The 19,712-nt window shown below is 49.1% G+C and overlaps 1 protein-coding gene across 4 annotated transcripts in view; it reads right to left on the bottom strand.

Moving 5' to 3' along the window:
- Nucleotides 1-572: 572 nt before the first annotated feature.
- The window catches only part of LOC134067623 (AT-rich interactive domain-containing protein 1B-like), a 144,175-nt gene continuing 125,035 nt past the window's right edge, over nt 573-19,712 (bottom strand). For all 4 annotated transcript variants that reach the window (XM_062522992.1, XM_062522995.1, XM_062522994.1 and 1 more), the window contains 13 exons: nt 15,883-16,010; nt 13,593-13,693; nt 11,807-11,947; nt 11,425-11,634; nt 10,641-10,845; nt 7,064-7,202; nt 6,394-6,551; nt 5,649-5,796; nt 5,315-5,431; nt 5,079-5,154; nt 4,129-4,882; nt 3,748-3,878; nt 573-3,489 (listed from right to left, as the gene is read on the bottom strand). In XM_062522992.1, coding sequence (XP_062378976.1) covers nt 1,495-3,489; nt 3,748-3,878; nt 4,129-4,882; nt 5,079-5,154; nt 5,315-5,431; nt 5,649-5,796; nt 6,394-6,551; nt 7,064-7,202; nt 10,641-10,845; nt 11,425-11,634; nt 11,807-11,947; nt 13,593-13,693; nt 15,883-16,010 — 4,303 coding nt within the window. In that variant the 3' untranslated portion in view covers nt 573-1,494. The remainder of the gene's footprint in view (nt 3,490-3,747; nt 3,879-4,128; nt 4,883-5,078; nt 5,155-5,314; nt 5,432-5,648; nt 5,797-6,393; nt 6,552-7,063; nt 7,203-10,640; nt 10,846-11,424; nt 11,635-11,806; nt 11,948-13,592; nt 13,694-15,882; nt 16,011-19,712) is intronic.

The following is a 19,712-nucleotide window of genomic DNA, read 5'->3' as shown; positions in this document are numbered from 1 at the left end:
CCACAGCCTACAAATGTAGAAAAGGATGTGTTGCAAAGTGCACCTATGTCATAATATGACAATCTAATTTTCCTAAACTACAGAATGTAATAATGACAGAGGCCTGTTTTATCATGTGAGGAGCATGAACAAACAATCACATTCTTGAAATGTGATATGCACTCTACACACAGATCCGTGATCCAGCTCCCTTTTAACTCTCATGTAATAACGACAGGACACAGATGCCAACCAAGGTCAATAGCGACCCTCACTGGATTAGACTCTCCCTTTCTCAATGATCATGATTTGGACTGGATATGAAACTAGCCTACTCGACACAATGGTGGGAAGCATTTGGCTGCATGTACTCCTTTGGAATGCGTTTGGTCTGCTGACCTCTCTCCTTCCAAGCTGTGATTCTCAAAATAAAAGGTCACGCGTCATGCAAGGTCTGGAGGAGGTCATGTCAACAAGAGTGAGTTAGATCAGTGCTCAGATGTTAACATGTTCTGATGATTTCAAAGGCCTGGTCCCAGATTTAAAAAATAACTTCAATGATAAAAATAGTTATAACAACAAAGACAGTAACTTTAATTATTAAAAACTACAATCACTGTTTGTAGTACCACATCTTTGAAAAAGGACATAGTGAACTAACTTAAAATTCAAATGAAAACAAAATAAGTATTATTTCCGATGTACAACTTTATATATACACATAGCATCTTCATAGGGAATGGGGGAGGCAGGATCGAAGCGATACAAGTGCTTAGAGAACAGCTATTTCCAAGACTTTCCAATCAGTCTGTGTCAATGATAGTAGCAAGTAGGCTGGTGAGCCCATTTTTGATTGAAAAAAGCAGACAATTATTTATCCCATATAATGGTGCAACGGCGCCTACCCATGGTCAAAATCATGGACTGCATGTTGTTACAAACAAAGACTGACGGTTCACATCTCAAAGTTACCCAAAATAAGGCAACTTACCCTACATCCTATTGCACAATTCAGTTTTTTTCAGAGATGGATACATTACATTTTCTTTGTAAAATCAGTGTTTTTTAACAGTTGGCAAAACAGAAGCTCTATCTACAAAATTTCACAACATAAATAAATTGTCCCTCCGAAAGAAAAATCACAGGTGGTGACAGGAACATTTATAAAATTCCAAAATGTAAAAAAATGAAATAGAAACAAAACTTGTTTTGTTCCTCAAAAGACAAAAAGCATCAGCTTTGGTAAACAAAAACAAAACACTGACATACATTAACAGCAAGTATTAAATATTTGTATTAAAATTATTTCATTTTCTTTTTTCAAATCCTCAAATGAAAATGTTAATTATGCAGAGAAGATATGCACATATATATATAGATTTATATTTATTTTCATATATAAAAACATGTGTTGTGTTCTGTACTTTCTTTTGTTTAAATAAAAATATAAATCACTGATTTCCGTGTGATTTTCCCAGTCTGGTCTCTAGTCCCTTGGCCTGGGGGGCTCTACTGTCACGAGCGGCCGATCTGGAAAAGTACTTCGCACGTGATGGCCGCCACGGCCAAAGGCAGCACGGAGGAGATGGCCACGTCCAGCAGCCGGCTCTCAAACAGCACAAACTCCGGCCGGTTCTCCTCCACCTTGGCCAGGGCCAGCAGAGTCTTGGCGGCGTGGCACATCATGTTGACACTGGGCGGGTCCATGGGTGGGTGGCCCATGTGCAGCAGGCTGTGGGGGTTCTGCTGGTACTGCACCATGGCCACTCCGTCCTCCAGGAATCCCATGAGGTTGCCCACGCTGCCCTTCTGCACGGCGATGGCGCGGGCGGCCGACGGCTCGCCCCGCGCCAGGTTGGACAGCATCGCCACGGCCATCTCGCGGTACACCTGCTGCTTGCGCTCGCCCACCAGCCGCACCAGCGTGGCGAACAGCTTCTCCTGCCGCACCAGCGGAGGCGTGGCCAGCATCAGGTCCACGTTGCCGTCCTGCACGCTCAGCTTGCACAGGCACTCTAGCACCAGCCGCTGGGGGCTCAGCGCCGAGTGCGGCCCCAACGACGGGAACGGGTCCTGGGCCTCGGCCGACGGGCACACCATCCAGTGCAGAAGCCCGTCCAGGATGGGCATGCAGATGCTCTCGGGGTAGAGCGACAGGTCCAGCTGCCCGGAGATGTTGGCCAGCGTGACCATGGCGTTCTCGCGCAGTGCCGACAGGCAGTCCCACCACCACTCGTCTTTGCTGCAGGCCATGCCGCCGCGCTCCTCCTGCGGCTCTTCCTTGTCACCGGGCAGTGCCGGTGGGGTCATCTGCCGCTTGCGCTCCGGGTGCTGGTGGTGCAGAAGCAGCAGGCGGCCCAGGAGAAGCACCATGCCGGCGTGTCGCGACATCTCGCCGTCGTTGCCGGGGATGAAGGACAGGCTCCGGACGATGTTGGAGATGCAGATGCAGCGCTTGGCCAGCGCGTCCTGCCAGCCGGCCGCCGAGGCCAACGGGGCCTCGTCCAGGCAGCGAGGCTCATCCTCCAGCAGGGTGAGGCCCTTCTGACTCTGTGCCTGATGGAGGCGGAAGCGGTAGGAGGAGGTGGAGTCGCCGTCATCGTCTGCCTCTAGTAAAGGTCCTGTGTGGGAGGAGAGCACGTCATCGATGGTGGCCACGATGCCTCTCCTTCTCTCCTCATCTTTCTCTTGGCTCTCCTGCCCAGACGTGCTGCTGCGGCTCTCTAGCGCAGGCTTGTGGGTGTCTCCATCACGTCTCTCGAAGTGCGTCTGGATGTGGGCGGTCGAGTCTCCGCCGCCCACCTGCCAGTGAATGAGGCCACTGGAGAACTCCTGAACATGGCCCAGCTGGTCTGATATGTCCTCCAGGAAATCGTCCTTGTGGACTATCTTGACAGGGAGCTTATCGTACTTGCTGGCTTGCTTGAGTTTCGGCTCAGGTTCAGGCTCAGGCTCAGGAGAAGACTCTACCTCCTTCTCTGTGGTGTCCTCAACAGTTTCTCCTCCCTTGACCTCCTCCTCCTTCTTCTCCTCCTTTTTCTCCTCCATCTTCTGCTCCTTTTTCTCCTCCTCCTTCTTCTCCTCCTTTTTCTCCTCCTTCTTCTCCTGATCTTTGTTCTCCTGATCTTTGTTCTCCTGCTCCTTCTCCAGGGCCTCCTTTCCCTCCTTCTCCACTTCCTCCTTTCCCTCCTTCTCCTGGGCCTCCTTTTTGTCCTCGGCTGCTGCCTCCTCCTGTTTCTGCTCTGGGACTGTTGGGGCTGCTGGGACCTCTGCTGTTGTGGCGCTAGGGGGAGACTCCACAGAGTCAGTTGCTGCTGGGGCATTCGGCTCCACCACTGTTTCACAGCTTTCTTCTTCAGTAGAAGAGTCCTCCTCCATTTTTTCCTCCTTGGCAGGACCGAGCAGGGTTTTCTGCCCAACGTTGCCCACTTCATACTCCTCTAGGATGCCAAAAATCTCAATGAGGCCCCTCCTGAAGTATTCCACAATGAGCTCCAAGAAGCCAGGCAACTGCAAAACATAACAGCAACTGTAAGTGATGAAATTGGTGATCAATGATCAAATGGTGACCAGTACTGTAGGTGTCACTTTCATCAGTAGGGGTACATGCTTTTGTGTGTTTTTTTTGTGACAGCCAAGTGCAGAGAAAGGGGGTGGATCAGGATATGAAGTTCTAGAAAGCACTGTTTGTGATTTACAATTCTTACCACTCGACCACAGTGCTAATACAGAACTGGCATCATAGGACACATGCAGAGGTGAACCTACCTGAGAAAGATTGAAGGAGGCCACAGTGCTGTCATCATACAGGAGGATATTAATGGTGTCCAACGCCCACGTGCTCTCAGCTAGCAGGCCTGACTTCAGGGACATCATCACTCGCCAGGCCTCTGGGGTTCCTGTGGGAGATGAAAATACTCCAGTCAGTTTGTGTTTCAGCTTCCTCACATGAGTAAGTGACTCATGGAGGTGGGTGTAACTTCTCTCCTATCTCTCTAGAGGAACTTCAACAAGTCAGGCTCAGTGTCAAGCAAAAGTGAAGATTTAAGAGGGAATGAATAGGGACAGCCCAATAGTAGAGGTGTTCATACCATTCAGATGGGATGCTTTAAAAATATAGTGAGAAGCACATTAGGGGGGATTCCATACCAGTGTCCTTTGAGGTAAGTTTGCGGCGTGGCTTCAAGATGGGTTGGGTGCCTTCTACGGACCCCAGTGGGTAGTTGAGGTCTTTGCGTAGGTTGGGTGGCATCTGGCCCTGTGGTCCGCCGCTGTGCATCGGCATGCCAGGCTTGGCCATTTTCATGGGCGTCATGAAGGCTTTGTTGGGGGACTCCAGTGAGCGCTGGTAGGAGGCCGGGCTAGGGGCCCGGGACACGTGGTTGACCATAGACGGGTTGGTCTGGTAGGAGGACGGTGGCTGCCTGGAGCTCATGGCTGCCATCGAGCCCGAGGAGGTGGACATGAAGGGGGACTGGCCACGGTGCCCGGGCCACTGGCCGTCCGGACCCGCCCGCAGGCCGTCCATGTCGTCCCCACGGCCCATGCCCGGGTAAGTGGGCATCTGTGAGGAGTGGCCTGGCCTGGTTGGGTACGGGTAGGGCATGTCTGTCCTGGAGGGCCACATGTTGGGCACCTCACCGCTGTTAGCCGATGGGGGCCCTGCTCCCATCATCTCAGCAGGCATGCTGTGCTGTGGGGGGCCCTGGCCTGGGGCCATGCGCTCTCGGCCATAAGCATAAGGGAACTGGCCCTGCATTGACCTCCGGTCAGGACCAGGGTAGCCGCTGCCGTACTGGCTGTACATGTCCGCCTGCTGACCACCATAGGGCATTCCGTACATCTCCCCCTCATGCCTCTTTGCTGGGGGGCCGTACATGCCATCCAGAGCCCGCTTGTAGCCCTAGAGGGAAATACACACTTTTAGTCTTACATGATCAAATAAAGAGGAACACTGTGAAAACAACACTTAAAAACAGGTTTTAATATTCCTTGCTTACAGATGACTAATTCGGATGTATCTAATTTAGATGATTCTTATCAGTTGTGATCATTTGAGCAATACCATTGAAACCTCTAACATACAGGTTGTCGCTCACCTGTTGCTGAGGGAACATCCCAGAAGGGTGTACACCATATGGCATACCAGGGTAGTGCTGCCCATAGCCATCATGCCTTGGAAACAGGAGAGACATGGTGTTTACAATCACAAGCTGTTTTAGGATTACTGTATGTGTAATAACATTCATTGTAATACACTGTTACAGTGAACACACAAAGTAGGTCATTGCACAGAGCTCAGATATACATCACATTCCTATGCCATGACCCTTACCTTTGTGAGGGATATCTGCTGGATGGGTAGATACTGCCATCACTGTTGGATGGACCAACACTGCCTTGACCTCCTGGTGGACCCATAGCCCCCTCCATCCTCATCATGTGCTCTGACCTGCAGCACACACACAGTGTAATGAGATCATATTCAAGAAGTGTAGCTTTAGAGAGCACAGACAAAGAACCGTGTTCAACACAACATGCAATCCATTGAACTATACAGTACATGCAAATTATGTGTGCGCGCATGTGTGTGTGTGTGTGCGTGTGTGCGTGCGCGTGTGTGAGCAGATGTACAGTACATGCCCATGTACATGTATGTCAGCACTCACCTCCTGTCATAGCCTGGTCCATAGGGGTACTGGGGGCGTGGGCCCATACCTAGAGCAGACATGGGGCCGGGCGCACTCCTGCCGTACATCTCCTGCATGGCACTGGAGGGCATCTGCCCGGCCATGTAAGGATCTCCACAGCCTGCCACTGGCAAAAGGGTTTCATTTGATTAACTAACAGCTTGGACATTTCTCTGTTTTCTCTCTGCAGAACAAGTGAAAACTAGCACATGTTGAAGATGTTAATCAAACTTATGATTAAATCAATGTTTACCATTATCTAACAATATATCCAATTTCATAACAGACTTTCAAATTTCATTTATGTCCAGTAGGGGGCAGCAGCGCTTTTCACAGGATTTTCAGCACACTAAGAATGTTGTCTCTGCCTATTTCAATATGCTGCTTTTCCATGAAATCCTAAAACTGGCGTGACACCTTCTGCTGAAACAGAGACCTCTCATCTGGTTTTCACAAAGAGTGCAAGGGCTGAAGAATATTTAACAATGTGTAAATATATGATCTATTCTCATTTCCAGTGACAGAGAGGGAAAAAGTGATAGGAAAAACAGATTTGACTGACGAGAGCGCTGTCAGGAGAGGAGAGGAAAGATAGAGGGCAGCTGGGAGAGGAGGAGGAGATGGAGGTCCTTGAGTGGAGAGGGCGAGAGAGAGAGGGGGGACCGGAGAGGGCTGAGAGGGTTGGAGAGGGAGCAGCTCGCTGGCGATGGAGGAATGCTCTTACCCTTCCTCATCCCCGCAAAGGGGTCCTTGTTGGCCTCAAACTGCATCCTCATCATGGGCTCTGGCTGGTAGGGGCCACTTGGGGGGAGGGAGTTGCGTTTGGGGAGGCTGGGGTCGCTGGCCTCCGAGAAGGGGTCCTGGATGCTGATGGAATTGTTTCTGCCAAATACAGGGAGGAGAGCTACCATGAGACATCTGACTACACACATGAAATGGTTTATTCATATATGATCAAATGGTTTATCAAAACACAACAAGGTTATTGTCCACTGCATAAAATGATAAATATGCTGAAATGAGCCAATTGTATATTGTTGTTTATCCAATATTAGTTTGAGAAGTAAAAAAATAGGCAAACAAAAAACTAGTCTTTCAGATTTGTCAGAAATACAACTGTTTTTCTGAACACATTATCTTACGATACACATGTAACATCAGTACATAATAAATAACAGCACAAAGTGTTTACTAACTACACACATCTGTAATTCGTTCTTTTTATATTCACTCGTTAATGTATTTGTTTAAATCACCATCACAGTTAGTCAACATTCACAGTCACTGAGCCCTTCATCCAACCCAGAGCATCTTAAACACATAAGAGTCCAAGAAGAGTTGAGAAAAAAGCAGGAGATGGGACAGAATGGGCTGTGACTGTCCGGATAACTGACCTGCCGACTGGTGCCGGGGGCACGTGGCCCTGTGGGGTGTTGGCTGGGGTGGGTCGCTTCAGGTCGCCTGGCGTCTCGGCCATGGAGCTGCTGCCAGTGGACTGGGGGGTGTGAGGCCCCTGCAGAGAGCCCGAGTTGGCTGGGAAGAACAGAGTAGAGAGGAGTGGATGAGGCCAAGAAGTGATTAAATATACTGACTGTCACGACAAACACAGAGCCAAGTAATGGACTGTAAAAGCAAGACCAGTCAGCTTCTCATGAATTGGGGTCAATGTAACAGGAGAGGTGAAATATAGCTGGGACCAACAGTAGCTGAGGTTAGGCAGTACTGATGTCTCATAGTGATAAACTATGGTAAACTGGTCCCAGATGTACGATCCACAGTCCTACAATAACAGTGGCGTAACACAAGGCAATGGCTGACAGTGCATCCAAAGCAACATCAATAACTGTGACACTACTGTTGTCCTAGCTATGTTGACATGTTGTGGTTTACACTGAGGACACAGAACCATGGCCGGGTAACTGAGTGCATCCCACAGCCCCCTATTGCCTGAGGATGTGGGGAGCGAACAGAGCACTACACAGGGGCCACAGAGAGGACAGAGAGTCGCTCGCACACAATGGGACTCGCCTGCTACACTGGGAGGCAGTTTGGCTGTTTTTAAAAACGGCTCTCCATTTTGGTGCAGTACAAGTTGGTGGTAAGCTCACATGGGTAGAGAAGCTCAGAACCATGGACATATGCACGCACACACGCACCAAGTGCGCGGCATGCAGAGAGAGAGAGAGAGAGAGAGAGAGAGAGAAGCAGATGGCTGTACTGCTTTTACTGTTCTTCATCATTTCTATCAAGGCCACGGCTGTTCTGATTTATCATTTATTTGCAGGAGATTAAGTGTAGAGGAATTCTAGGACTCTGAATAGAAATCTAAATGACTGTAGTTATTAAATATCACATTACAGACAATGGCTAGGCAAATAATGATATTAAGAAATCCATTTGAACTTCGATGTGTCTCGTTTTTTTAATAAGCAATGTCAAGAAAACAAAACCATCTGAATAAGCACCACTCTATGAGTAGAAGTGAAGACATACCCCAAGGCCCTCTAATACATAACATGGCTCCAAATAAAAAATAAGCCAATGATAGCGTAAAATATTTATATCAATTCTAAATAATGCAACCATAACCATTTGCATCCTCATTAGAGGCCATTGAAACATCAATGCATTGAGAGAGATGGAGTGCACAGGAAGGACGTGCAGTGCCTGGAGAGAGAGAGAGAGGGAGAGGGAGAAGGAGAGATGGAGAGAGAAAGAGAGAGAGAGGGAGGGAGCATTTGTCCTTGGAGAGAGAAGAAGGGGGAAGAAGAGGAGGGGAGGGCAACATGAGAGTGTGTGGGATTCCTCCTCTTTCTAGGATATCCCTTTGCTCCATTGCCGCCGGCAACACGTGGAACGTTCCAAAAGTAAACAATGGCAGGGTTACTGGAGGTTAACAGCCTCAGCGTACTTCACATGCCTACTGGCTGACGCACACAGGAACGCAGGCAGGGGAGGGGACATTTACTCAGCCTGAACTGCTGTGCCCTTTACTCCATATTTTAAGGGAAGGTGGAGAGAGATAGACAGGCAGAGAGAGAGAGAGGGAGAGAGAGAGAGAGGGAGAGAGAGAGGAAGAGAGAGGTGGCCAGATTGAGAAAGAGAAAAAAGCCTCTCCCTCACTGGGTCAGCATGTGAATTGAGGTTGACTGGAGGTCACTTTTGTTTACGTCCCACAATCCACCTCCATTAATCTTCCTTGGGGGAATCTGCACCCTCCACCCCCACCACAAACCTCTACCTCACATCCTCCCCCCTCACCCACCTCCCACCCTCCCATCCCCTCCTGGCACCATGACAACTCCGCTGCTCTGACATCAGCACCTGACAGCTATATATATATATAGCGGAGCGGCGGGGGCCGAGAGGCGCCACCTGCCAGTATAAGTGGCCGCTTCCCATGCGGCTGACAGGCCTCAGACAGACATCTCCAGACGAGACGGCCGGCCGGCCGGCCGAGAGCAGCATGAGTGGCCTGGGTGCGTCATCGCTCCAGTCCCGCTCAGTGAAGCCCCCTTAACACCGCCGGTGCCAAGCGCCAGGCATGTCAGCTTCCACTGGGTTCTCCCTGGGCAAGAGGATGGGCGCTGGCCAAGGGAGGAAGGAGGCCTCTGCACGGGCCTGGAGGTGTGGTGGCTGAGATGCAACATGCACTCGCCAGGTCCGCAGAGATGTCTGCTGTTTGCACGGGCTGGGAGAGGAATGGGTGCCTTTATCTGGGTCTACTCAGCTGTGTGAAAACCTCATAGTCATGCAAACAGCAATGTGAACAGAGTAGCAGGAACGGGGAAAAATAAAACGCACAGAAGAAAATAAATCACACCGCCACAAAGGGCTGTGAAAGGCACACAGACGCAAGCAAATCTCTCCCTGCGAAGAGGAAATGCTTTAAAAATGCATAACCTGAATTACAACCAAAGGCTTGCATCTCAGCATTCTTTGAGTGGGGTTCTTGTTAACATTCTCTCATGATAGTAGCACATGGAAAAGAAAAAAAAAAACGGGTGGAATAAATAAATAAATAAATAAAAACGAAAGAGGAAATGTGGAATCGAGGGAGCGGTGAGAGGAGGAGTGGCGGCGGTGGCGGCGGCGGGGGGATCATCAGAGAGCGGCGGTGGGGTTGTGTGCGGAGCAGCCGGGAGACAAGCGGCGGCTCCCAGCCAGATGAAAGGCAGGATGCGGCGCATTAGGATGAAACGAGCCCAATCTCTCCTGGGGCCAGAGGTGAGGCGCTGCACAATGCTCCGGGACCACTCCACTGTTGTTGCCATCTCCCCCCGCACATGCAAGTGCACCACTCCCTGTGTATGCGAAAGCATAAGTGCCTGCGTTTGCACTCCGATGTGTGTGTGTGTGTGTGTGTGTGACTATGTATGTGTGGGTATGAGATAGTGAGTGGGTGTGTATACGTGTGTGTGACTGGGTACTGTATGATATGTGTGTATGGTGTTAGTGTGGTGAGTTAGTGTGGTGAGTGGGTTTGTATACGTGTGTGTGTGTGTGTTTGTGTGTTGAGCGTACTCCTGGTCGGGGCTTCAAATGAGGGCCGAGGCTCTGGCCCAGTCTGGCGCTCGCGCTCGCGCTCCTCACCTCTCCAGACGTCAGCGCTAATGGGACGAGCTCTGGGCGCAGGCCTGACTAAACACACACACTCCTCTCACAGGCAAAAGTCCACCTCATTAGAGAGCGCTCCGACAAACTTTTGCACTTAAATTTAAACCATCGACTTGACTTAAAACATCGAAAACAGCACTGCTGCACAAAGGGTGACAGTTTGAACTCCAGGACGATGCAAAGGCGAGAGAGAGAGAAAGAACGGCTAGTGACACAAAAATATATTGTATATCTATACGTGAGGAGAGTGAACCACTTAGTACTTAGTTTGTCAACAGGTAGACTCCAGTGATCCCCGTCCCATGGCCCTTCAGTGAGGCTCCACATACAGTGGGCAGTGGTCACCTGGCTTACCTGGTGACGGAGGCTGAGGCCGCGGCGGCTGCTTCTTGTCCCCTGCGGGGCAGGCGTCCAGTGGGGGCTCCTCTCCTCGCTCCACCTTGCACTCGTAGGCAAACAGGAACTGGATGTAGTGCTTCTTCAGAGAGCTGGCCGACGTGCTGGAGGTCCCCACGCTCAGGGTGGACGACAGCTCCTTCCACTTCTTGTTCTTGTTCATCTGTGGACACAGAGTGTGTGAGTGTGTGTGTGAGGGAAAGATAGGGGATGCTTTTCATGTGATTGTGTGAGACAGCCTGAAGACTTCAGCACAGCCCTGTGTTCTTATCTGCCTTAGCGGGCTATTATTCCATCCAGGCATTAAAGTTTTACACGGGAGCTAATCGTGGCTCCAATCTAGCCGGCAGACAGCAGTTGGGTTTGAGTACTTGTACTTGAAATGTAATGTAAACACAATGTGTTTTTTTAAGACTTGAGAGACAGGCAGAGCTCTGAAGCTAACGTAATACTGATGTAATGTCACCTCATAAATCATTCTGAAATGTGTCAAGTCAAAAGTGTTCTCTCTGATAAAAAAAATACTATTCATACAGTATGACAGACATTCACTGGAACATCGTTCTAAACTTGTCCTCTGTTCTCTGTTCTGACATGCTAGTCAGCTAGTCTGGCATTATTAGCCATGGGAGACTATGTAGGCCTTCACTCCACACACTTCAGATCATTATCAGTGGGCTGCCTACACACGTGGTGGAGCCTGGTGCCCTGAGTCCTGAGCCTGGTGCCCTGACCCACTCACCATGGCGAGGCCCCCGATCTCCTTGACAGCGGCGTAGAGGCGGTAGAGGTCCAGCGTCTTCTTGCCGATGACCGGCAGATGGGGGACAGGTGTGCCGCGCTCCTCCATGAAGGACAGGTAGCGGTCCAGCCAGGGCCTCCTCTCGGGCTCGCCGCCCAGCTCGTACAGCCGGGACACCTTATCCCCAGCCATGGGAGCCGAGCTGGACTTCTGCAGACAGGGAGAACGAGAGAGCAAGAGAAGAGTTACAGAGAGAAAGGGAGGATGACCAACAAAAACAGAGTCTGGCCATCTGCGATGGTGTGATAGAGGGAGAATGAAAGAGCGATGTGGGAATAATGAGAGCAGAAACTGTGAGAAGTGCTGGTGTGGTTCTACATACCGGGCTGGATGGAGTCTTGGGCCAGACGGGGCTGCTGATGCTGTCGCTGTCGTCGCCGTGGCAGGAGGACAGGCTGGCTGGACTCGGGGCCAGAGGAGACGGGGTCGGGGGCTGGGACACACACTGGGAGTTGAAGCCATCCTGGGGAAGGGAAGGGAAGAGAAGGGGGGGGATTCCTGTGTTAGCCGCTGAGTTAACACGCTGTTTTATTGGTTTAGCTGGTCATTCACTTCATCCTCTGCTGTAGGCTCTCCATCAGTGCTTACAAAGCTGCCCTATTGAGCGTAATTACAGTGAGCAACTGCAAGAGCACTGTTTGCAAGCATGAAAAAGAAAGACAGAGAGAGAGAGAGAGGAAGAGAGAGGAAGGAGTACTGGTACAGGGAGTAAATGGAAAAAAAGATATTCAAAGAAAATGAGAAAATGAGAAAAAGAAATAAAAAGAGAGAGGGAGAGAGAAAGAGAGAGAGAGAGAAGGAGAGGGCAGATGAGGTGTGGCAGTGTTGTTCTCCCTGAGATCCTGTTTGGTATGCTGGCCTGTGGGCACAGGTACTGTAAGTGATGCAGCGCAACCGTGACAGACTGCACGTGTCAGCGAAAGCTAGTGCCCCCACCACCCCCCCAGATCCTCCCCACCCCCCACCACCACCCCTCCACCTCCTGCCTCCCACTCCAGAGCAGGGAGCGACCAGAGAGAGAGAGAGAGAGAGAGAGAGAGAGAGAGAGAGAGAGAGAGAGAGAGAGAGAGCGCTCGTCTCCACAGGCGGCTCTGGGGGCCTGGCGCACAACTTTGACTGCCTTAAATAATTCAGCAGCCGAGCACCATGATCAGCAAAGAGGAGGGATTTAGAGCGAGTCTGTGTTTTTGCGGCGAGATAAACAGAAAACAAGAAAGGAGTCAAAGGGCCAGGAAGCTGACACGGGGAAAAGTTGCAAGCGGGAACGAAAAAAAGAAAAAAATCGGGTTGGGATGAAATGCTGGGATTGTGGGTGTACATGTGGGCAAGTTTGTTTGTCTGTGTATGTGTGTGTGTTTATGTGGGTGTGTGGGTGAGTGTGTGTGTGTGAGTGTGTGTGTGTGTGTGTGTGTGTATGTGTGTGTGTGTGTGTGTGTGTGTGTGTGTGTGTGTGTGTGTGTGTGTGTGTGTGTGTGTGTCTGTGTGTGTGTGTGTTTGTGAGCAAGGTCCCACAAGAACTTCTCTAGCAGGCGAACATCGGGCAACAAAAGAGCTGAAGGCAAGAATAAACCACGCAAACAGCTTTCCACATTAATATTGATAAAAATGCAAGCATATGAATAAATTAATCAGAATAAAGAAAATGTGTTGGACTTAACAGAGCCCAAAATACCCTTCTATGAAAGCCAGGCCCACGTCTGCCCCACAACCTCTCCTTTGTTGGAGGACATACACAGGATAATGGATGTGAAACATTTATACTTATGAAAATGACCTGTCATTGAAATTTAGTCAGAAGGGCAGAAACCAGATGGGCCCCAAACCCAAATAACATAAATAGAGACATTAAATGAAGAGGGCTTGCTGGACTCCTGTGTAGGTGGACTCACATTAGAGACTGATGCAACAGGGCCAGGCCTGGGAACATCCATCTGAGTAATACCACTGCCACCAGAGGATGAGGTTTTAATGCATCTTTGAAACCGCAGGAATAGAGAAGCTTTCCCAGCAATTCTTTTTTTTGGAGCAATTTACATGCAAAAGACATACTTGCTAAGACACAGCTGAATCGGTGAGAGCTTAGAGGGGAAGAGGGGTCAAACGCTAACCTTGGGTTTAGGCGGCTCTGTTGCGGGAGGCTCCTCTTTGCCGTCTCCTTTCAGCTTGGCCTCGGCTCCCATCACACCCTCTCCACTCACCCCTCCCGCTCCTGGAACACAACAGCCGGAGGAATGAAGCACTAAAACAAAATCACTGCTGTCACAAGTCCCTTGGAGGGACCATATCCATCTGATGTGAGTATGGGTTACAGTGGTACAAAAACAGTCCTCAAGTACAAACCATCGCAGCTCCATAAATTCACTGCAGACAGACATACAAAAGACGTTCATTGCAGTGTACGCTTACACCTCCAGCACGTAGATGGAAGATCAGCAATAACACTTTTCAACGGTTAGAGAAATTAGATTACTGAGATTAGATAACATCTATCACCTACGAAAGAATGCCTTTTGACAAACATTCTCTTGCTACCTGGTATGTTGCTGTCTCTGCTACATGGCACATACAGATAAAGATAAAAAATGACACTATTTAATATCCACTTTCTATACAAATGCACCTACAGAGAGCCAGAATGAGCAATTCAGTGGGTATGAATTGCCAAGGTAAGAGGTATGCAAAGAGAGAAAAAAGAGAAGTGATGTTCTAGCATAAATGTCAGAGCTGCTTGGCTGCTTGTCCCCTGGTGTGACTGCAAGGAGAGGAGGGACTGGGATGGGGAGTCTAGGTTGTGTGTGTGTGTGTGTGTGTGTGTCTTTGTGTGTGTGTGTGTCTGTGTGTGTGTGTGAGTGCGCGCGTGCGTGCGTGCGTGCGTGCGCGCGCGTGTGTGTGTCTGTGTGTCTGTTCTCTGCTGTCTTTCCCAGAAAGACAGAACACACCAGGGCCCTCTTCTGTGCTTTTCTGCAGGGTGTGTGTGAGCAGTACATCACATTTGAAGGCTTTCTTGACAGTTTATTTGTAAGGCGCTGTCTTGCATAATGGATGCCTACTCAGAGACAATTCATCATAAATGGCAGTGTTTAAACATTAATGTATGTCTATATGAGTAAATCTGATTTCTTGAATTTGATGTATATGTCTGCATGTATGAGCACTAGCTTTTGTGTGTAATACATAAACATCTTTTTTACTGTACACCAGTGACGGTGTGTGTGTGTGTGTGTGTGTGTGTGTGTGTGTGTCTGTGTGTGCGCGCGCCCGCGTGTGAGTGAGTATGTGTGGATCAACTGGCCCAGTGTGCTGCAGTCAGTGGGCTAATCTTTCCTGCAGCCCTGTGGATTAGCACCCTGAGAGAGCAGCGGGTATGACCCCCTAACACACACACACACACACACACACACACACACACACACACACACACACACACACACACACACACACACACACACACACACACACACACACACACACACACACACACACACACACACACACACACACACACACACACACACACACACACACACACACACGCGCGCGCGCGCGCGCGAGCACACATGCACGCACGCACACGCTCGCCAACAACTCCTGCTAATAACAAAAGCAGCTAGCCCAGAGAACCCCACATTCACCTCTATTCTTATGAAGCCATCTAGACAAGATACACAAACACAAAGAACGGTCATCCTAGTCTTTACATGGCCCCTATGGCTAAGTGAAATGCACAGAACAGACTTGTGCTGTCACAGTTACGAAAAAGAAGGTTAAGTTAAGAAAAGTTAAAAGTTGAAGTTGTAAGTTAAGAATTTCTTCTTCTTTCTTTTTTTTTAGATAATAGGAATTCTACTTTAAGGTTTTTCAAAGCTCCCCTCTCCAATGAAATGATAATGAATACCATCAAGTCAAACAGGGGTGCAAGGCAACACAGAATGTTTGGAAAAAGTTCCAAGGTTTGTCCCTCTTGTGTCCCCGTTCTAGAAAAAGGAACAAAGGGAAACTTCTTTTTCTTCTTTTCTGAGGCTACTATCCAGTGAAAGGGCTTTTCTAAAGAGGCCTTGGGCCTGTGATTCATCTGCAGTCCGTAAAATTAAAATCAGCCTGGAGTGCTCTGTTTCACGGCCAGTCCTAAAACCTGGATCTTTCAGGTGCGTTTAGGACAAAGGGAAGGGTTCAAGAGGAGCCACAGACCTTTTTACATCTGAAAAGAAACAAGTTGAAGCAAAGCAGATAAATTAAATGGGTGTGTTTTTGCACAGGGCCCAGATGATCCCCTATGACCATACTTGAATCTGGCTTATAGAAGCTGTCAGGCTCTGGGCTAATTCTTACTGCTGATGTAAAGCAAATGTATGGGTCTGTGTGTCGGGTTGCTATGGGAACTGCAGCAGTGGACATTACCTGAGGTCGGAGTGGTGTGGGTGGGAGCTTGTGACGTCATCATCCCAGAGGCGTTGGCGTATGGCTGCCCATAGGGGGCACCTGTCCCCATCCCACTCATCTGGTTCAGGGCGGAGAAGCTCCCCTGTCTGAGAGGACAGAGGGGGGTAGAGAGGGAGGAGAGGATCGAGGCAGGGATGGTTAGAATGAGATAGAGGCATGTATTGATATAGATATACTCCAACAGTGAGGAGACATAATAACAACTGTCATAGTACCTAAGAAAACAAGCAAACACACACACACACACACACACACACACACACACACATTCACACAGGCACACATACATAGGCACACACGCTCACACATACACACACACATACGCACACACGCACACACACACAAAACACCTTAAGGCAAAGCTTTCATGTCCAGCAAAGCTTTCATGTCAGAGGTTAGTCAGAAATGTGTGAAAGCACAGAGGTAAAAGTGAAGGTATAAAGGGCTAATTTTATTAAACCAATCAAAGAACTTGCATACACAATTACTTGCAGTCCAAACCTCTTTTGTTCCGTGTTTGGTTATGAACCACTGAAAGGCATAATCAAGAAATTCAGCTCTTCACAACTTCCGCATTTTATATTCCACAAACAATGAAATAATGTCTGGGTTTTACTGTCTAATTTTACATTCATGCATAGAACTGATACCACTCTAAAATTTGAGCAATTGCCTGGGGTCATGCAAGTGAACATTACAGAAAAGTTGTAGTCAGAAATCAGGGACACTGTTGTCAGTATCCATCGTTATCATTTATGCATAGAGACAAATCTGCCCAGAGGAAGAAGTTCAAACCCATACGCCCCCTAAAAGCCAACTCTACTTTCTCTCGCTGACTTAATGCCACAGCACACAACCTGCTCTTCATCTTCCACAGCTACTCAGTCAGACGCACAGGTAGTGCACTGGGTTGATTCACCAATGGTGCACTTCAATTGCCAAGAGGGGACCATTTACTTATGATGGCTGTTGAATCACTGAGATGGGCAAGAGCTGCTTCTATGAGCACAGCCATTCTGCATACGGCACCGAAGCCACACAGAAATGAGCCAGGCCGTCTCGTCATAAGAGGACAGGCGCGACTCTCAGGGAAAATAAATGGCAACGAGGCATATGAAAAGATTACGCAATTCAAAAATCCATTAACAGGTGCTTGGGCTAGACTTGGCAGATAGGGCTGCTTTCCACAGAATGAGGCGTAATCCTGGGGAGGAAGAGTCTACGGTAAGTTGCTGCACAAAACCTAAATGGCTGTCTGGCGGGGACTGGTGTTGAGACGGTGAGTAATAGAAGCCATTCAGTGCTGCCTTTCTCTTCCCCTCTACCCCACTCTCCACCCTCCTCCTCCTCCAAAGTAATAATTTAACTAATTAAGGTGTCTTTGCGAGAGGATCATGTTATTTGTTGCCATGGAGACGGGGAAAATCAATCCCTGGCCCGTCTCCACGCTTCAGATGATTTTCGGGACATCAGACAGCTCGTCTGCAACCTGCTGCACGCTCGGCGCTCGGGACTGAGCCACTTCAGCGGGCGGCTGACGTCTCCGACAGAGCCATGCTTTCTGAAGGAGGCATTAATCCCTGGATAAGGACTACTGAGCTAGAGAGAGAGAGAGAGAGAGAGGGGAAGAGAGAGAGAGAGAGAGAGAGAGAGAGAGAGAAGAGAGAGAGAGGGGACTGACAGACAGGCAGGCAAGTAGAGGCAACAAGAGAGAAATCAGGGAAACTGAGTAATCAAGAAGGATACCTAGACAGGAAAAGCAGATTTTCCCAGGGCAGACAAAGATAATTACAGAGAGAGCAATTAAAAGGCTGTCACAAAGACAGACGTTAAAGCCATGTGTTTGAAGAGGTCATATCTGAGTGGGAGAGAACGCAATCCTGATGACATCCAATTTACAACTCAACCTCTGCCATCTGCATTACTATTCAACACCATCAGAGGTGTGTCAAATCAGAAGCCAGAACAACAGCCAGGAACAAAGTAAAACTGTACGACCTGGATTAACGCTGCTCACACACACACAAAAAAATGAGGGAGGGTGGTGTTCGTCGCTATGGCAACACAACGCCTCCCGAGCATTTCATGCAAGTCAAACACAAGCAATTGGTCTGCTCAGGCTCGCCCCTAATCGCATCTCGCAGATGTAATTAGTCACCCGGTGGGCGCAGGCTCAGTGGTGACACGCTACCCTCCCCATCCGCCCCCCCCCTACCCGCCGTAATCTCCGGCCTGGATTGATTTTGGCGCTAGCTAGATGGCAGGAGAGACACACTCTCGTCAGTGTGGATGAGGGTCCCTGCGTCCGCCATCGCTCATTTTTACATGTGAATAAATAGTCCTCATCTCCCTTTATTCCCTCAAATCACAACATCTAGCTCTCAAGTGTATAATGCAATAAACACCAAACAGAGTGAGAGAGGAAGCGAGGGAGGGAGAGAGGGAGAGAGGGAGGGGGGGGGAAGAAAAGTGTGGAGTTCGACTGTGGTGCGAGACCATTATTACTAATTCATGTCATCAAAAAAAAGGGAGTTCGACTGTGGTGCGAGACCATTATTACTAATTCATGTCATCAAAAAAAAGCCATTAAAACACTTGACGGAGGAAAAGTGTGCCGTTTAATCATAGTTAATATATGCATGTGGCTCTATCACAGAGCGGGAGAGAGGGAGGCAAAAAATGAAAAAATAAATAATAACGATAAAATGCACCCAGCATTCATCTTGCCTCTCAGGCACCTCAGCTGAGAGAGGGAAAATAGAGAGGGGAGGGAAATGCAGAGGAGTGGGGGAAAGTGGCAGCTCTAGGGTGAAGCAGCGGGGGGAGCCTGTTCCATCGCCATCTCGCACCGCACTGCCTACTCGAAAGGACGTTAGGTGTGTGTGTGTGTGTGTGTGTGGGGGGGGGGGTGTTCGATGCACACTTGCTGATGGCTGGTGTCCCTTTGCCAATGGGGGGGGGGGGGGGGGGGGGGTGTTACTTTCTCATTGCTTCCCCTTTCCCTGTTTCGTCTTCTGGAGAATGTCAGAGGAGGCTTTCTGGGAATTTCCACACTGCTCAGCTGAGTAGTGAGATCAATCAGGGGAACGGAGTGCATTTGGAGACACATACAACAAACAGTCACACAATGAAGGGGGGGTGTGGGGGTTGTGAAAGTGACTGTCTCTTAGAGGCACTTGATCTCTGCTGGTGTTGATTCACAGAGCCCGCTGCGCACATGTGAGAACATTTAATCAATCCCAGAGATAAAACACATCTTGCGGGACAGAAAAAGAGAGAACCTTGGTTTCACCCGTCCTCTTACGGCACAATTCCCAGCATGTCTGGCGTGGGCGCTTGTGAGCGCCTGCTGTTCTGCCACATGTGAGCTGGGAGATGACAGCTATAGAGTTCAATGCAGTGACGATGGGCCCTATCCAGCATGCTGCCTGTTACCCCAAACTGTCCTGTCAATACCTATGCAATCAAAATGTGGGCACACACTTTATATAAAACTGTTTAACTTTAAACAATTTTACACAGGCATCCTATGTAAGTTTGTATCTTAATAGAACAGCTTCAAAGTACTGTAATTTTGATGGTAAACTAACATGTAATAGGGAGAGTGGCGTGCCTTACAAGCTACGGAGAACTAGCCCTGCAACAACAAGATAGCATACTATTTGTATGAAATCACATAATATAACCCGAAACGGCACTGGGTTTAAGTTGGGAGGTGCTGTAAGTTGGGAGCTGGTGTAAGGTTCTTCAGACATCTGTGATGGACGTGCTCACCATCACCAATCTGT

Source organism: Sardina pilchardus, chromosome 20 (assembly GCF_963854185.1).
Source record: "Sardina pilchardus chromosome 20, fSarPil1.1, whole genome shotgun sequence".
Classification (NCBI taxonomy): domain Eukaryota; kingdom Metazoa; phylum Chordata; class Actinopteri; order Clupeiformes; family Clupeidae; genus Sardina; species Sardina pilchardus.
The sequence above is the reverse complement of the archived record's forward strand: the minus strand, read 5'-3'. Positions and strand labels throughout refer to the sequence as shown.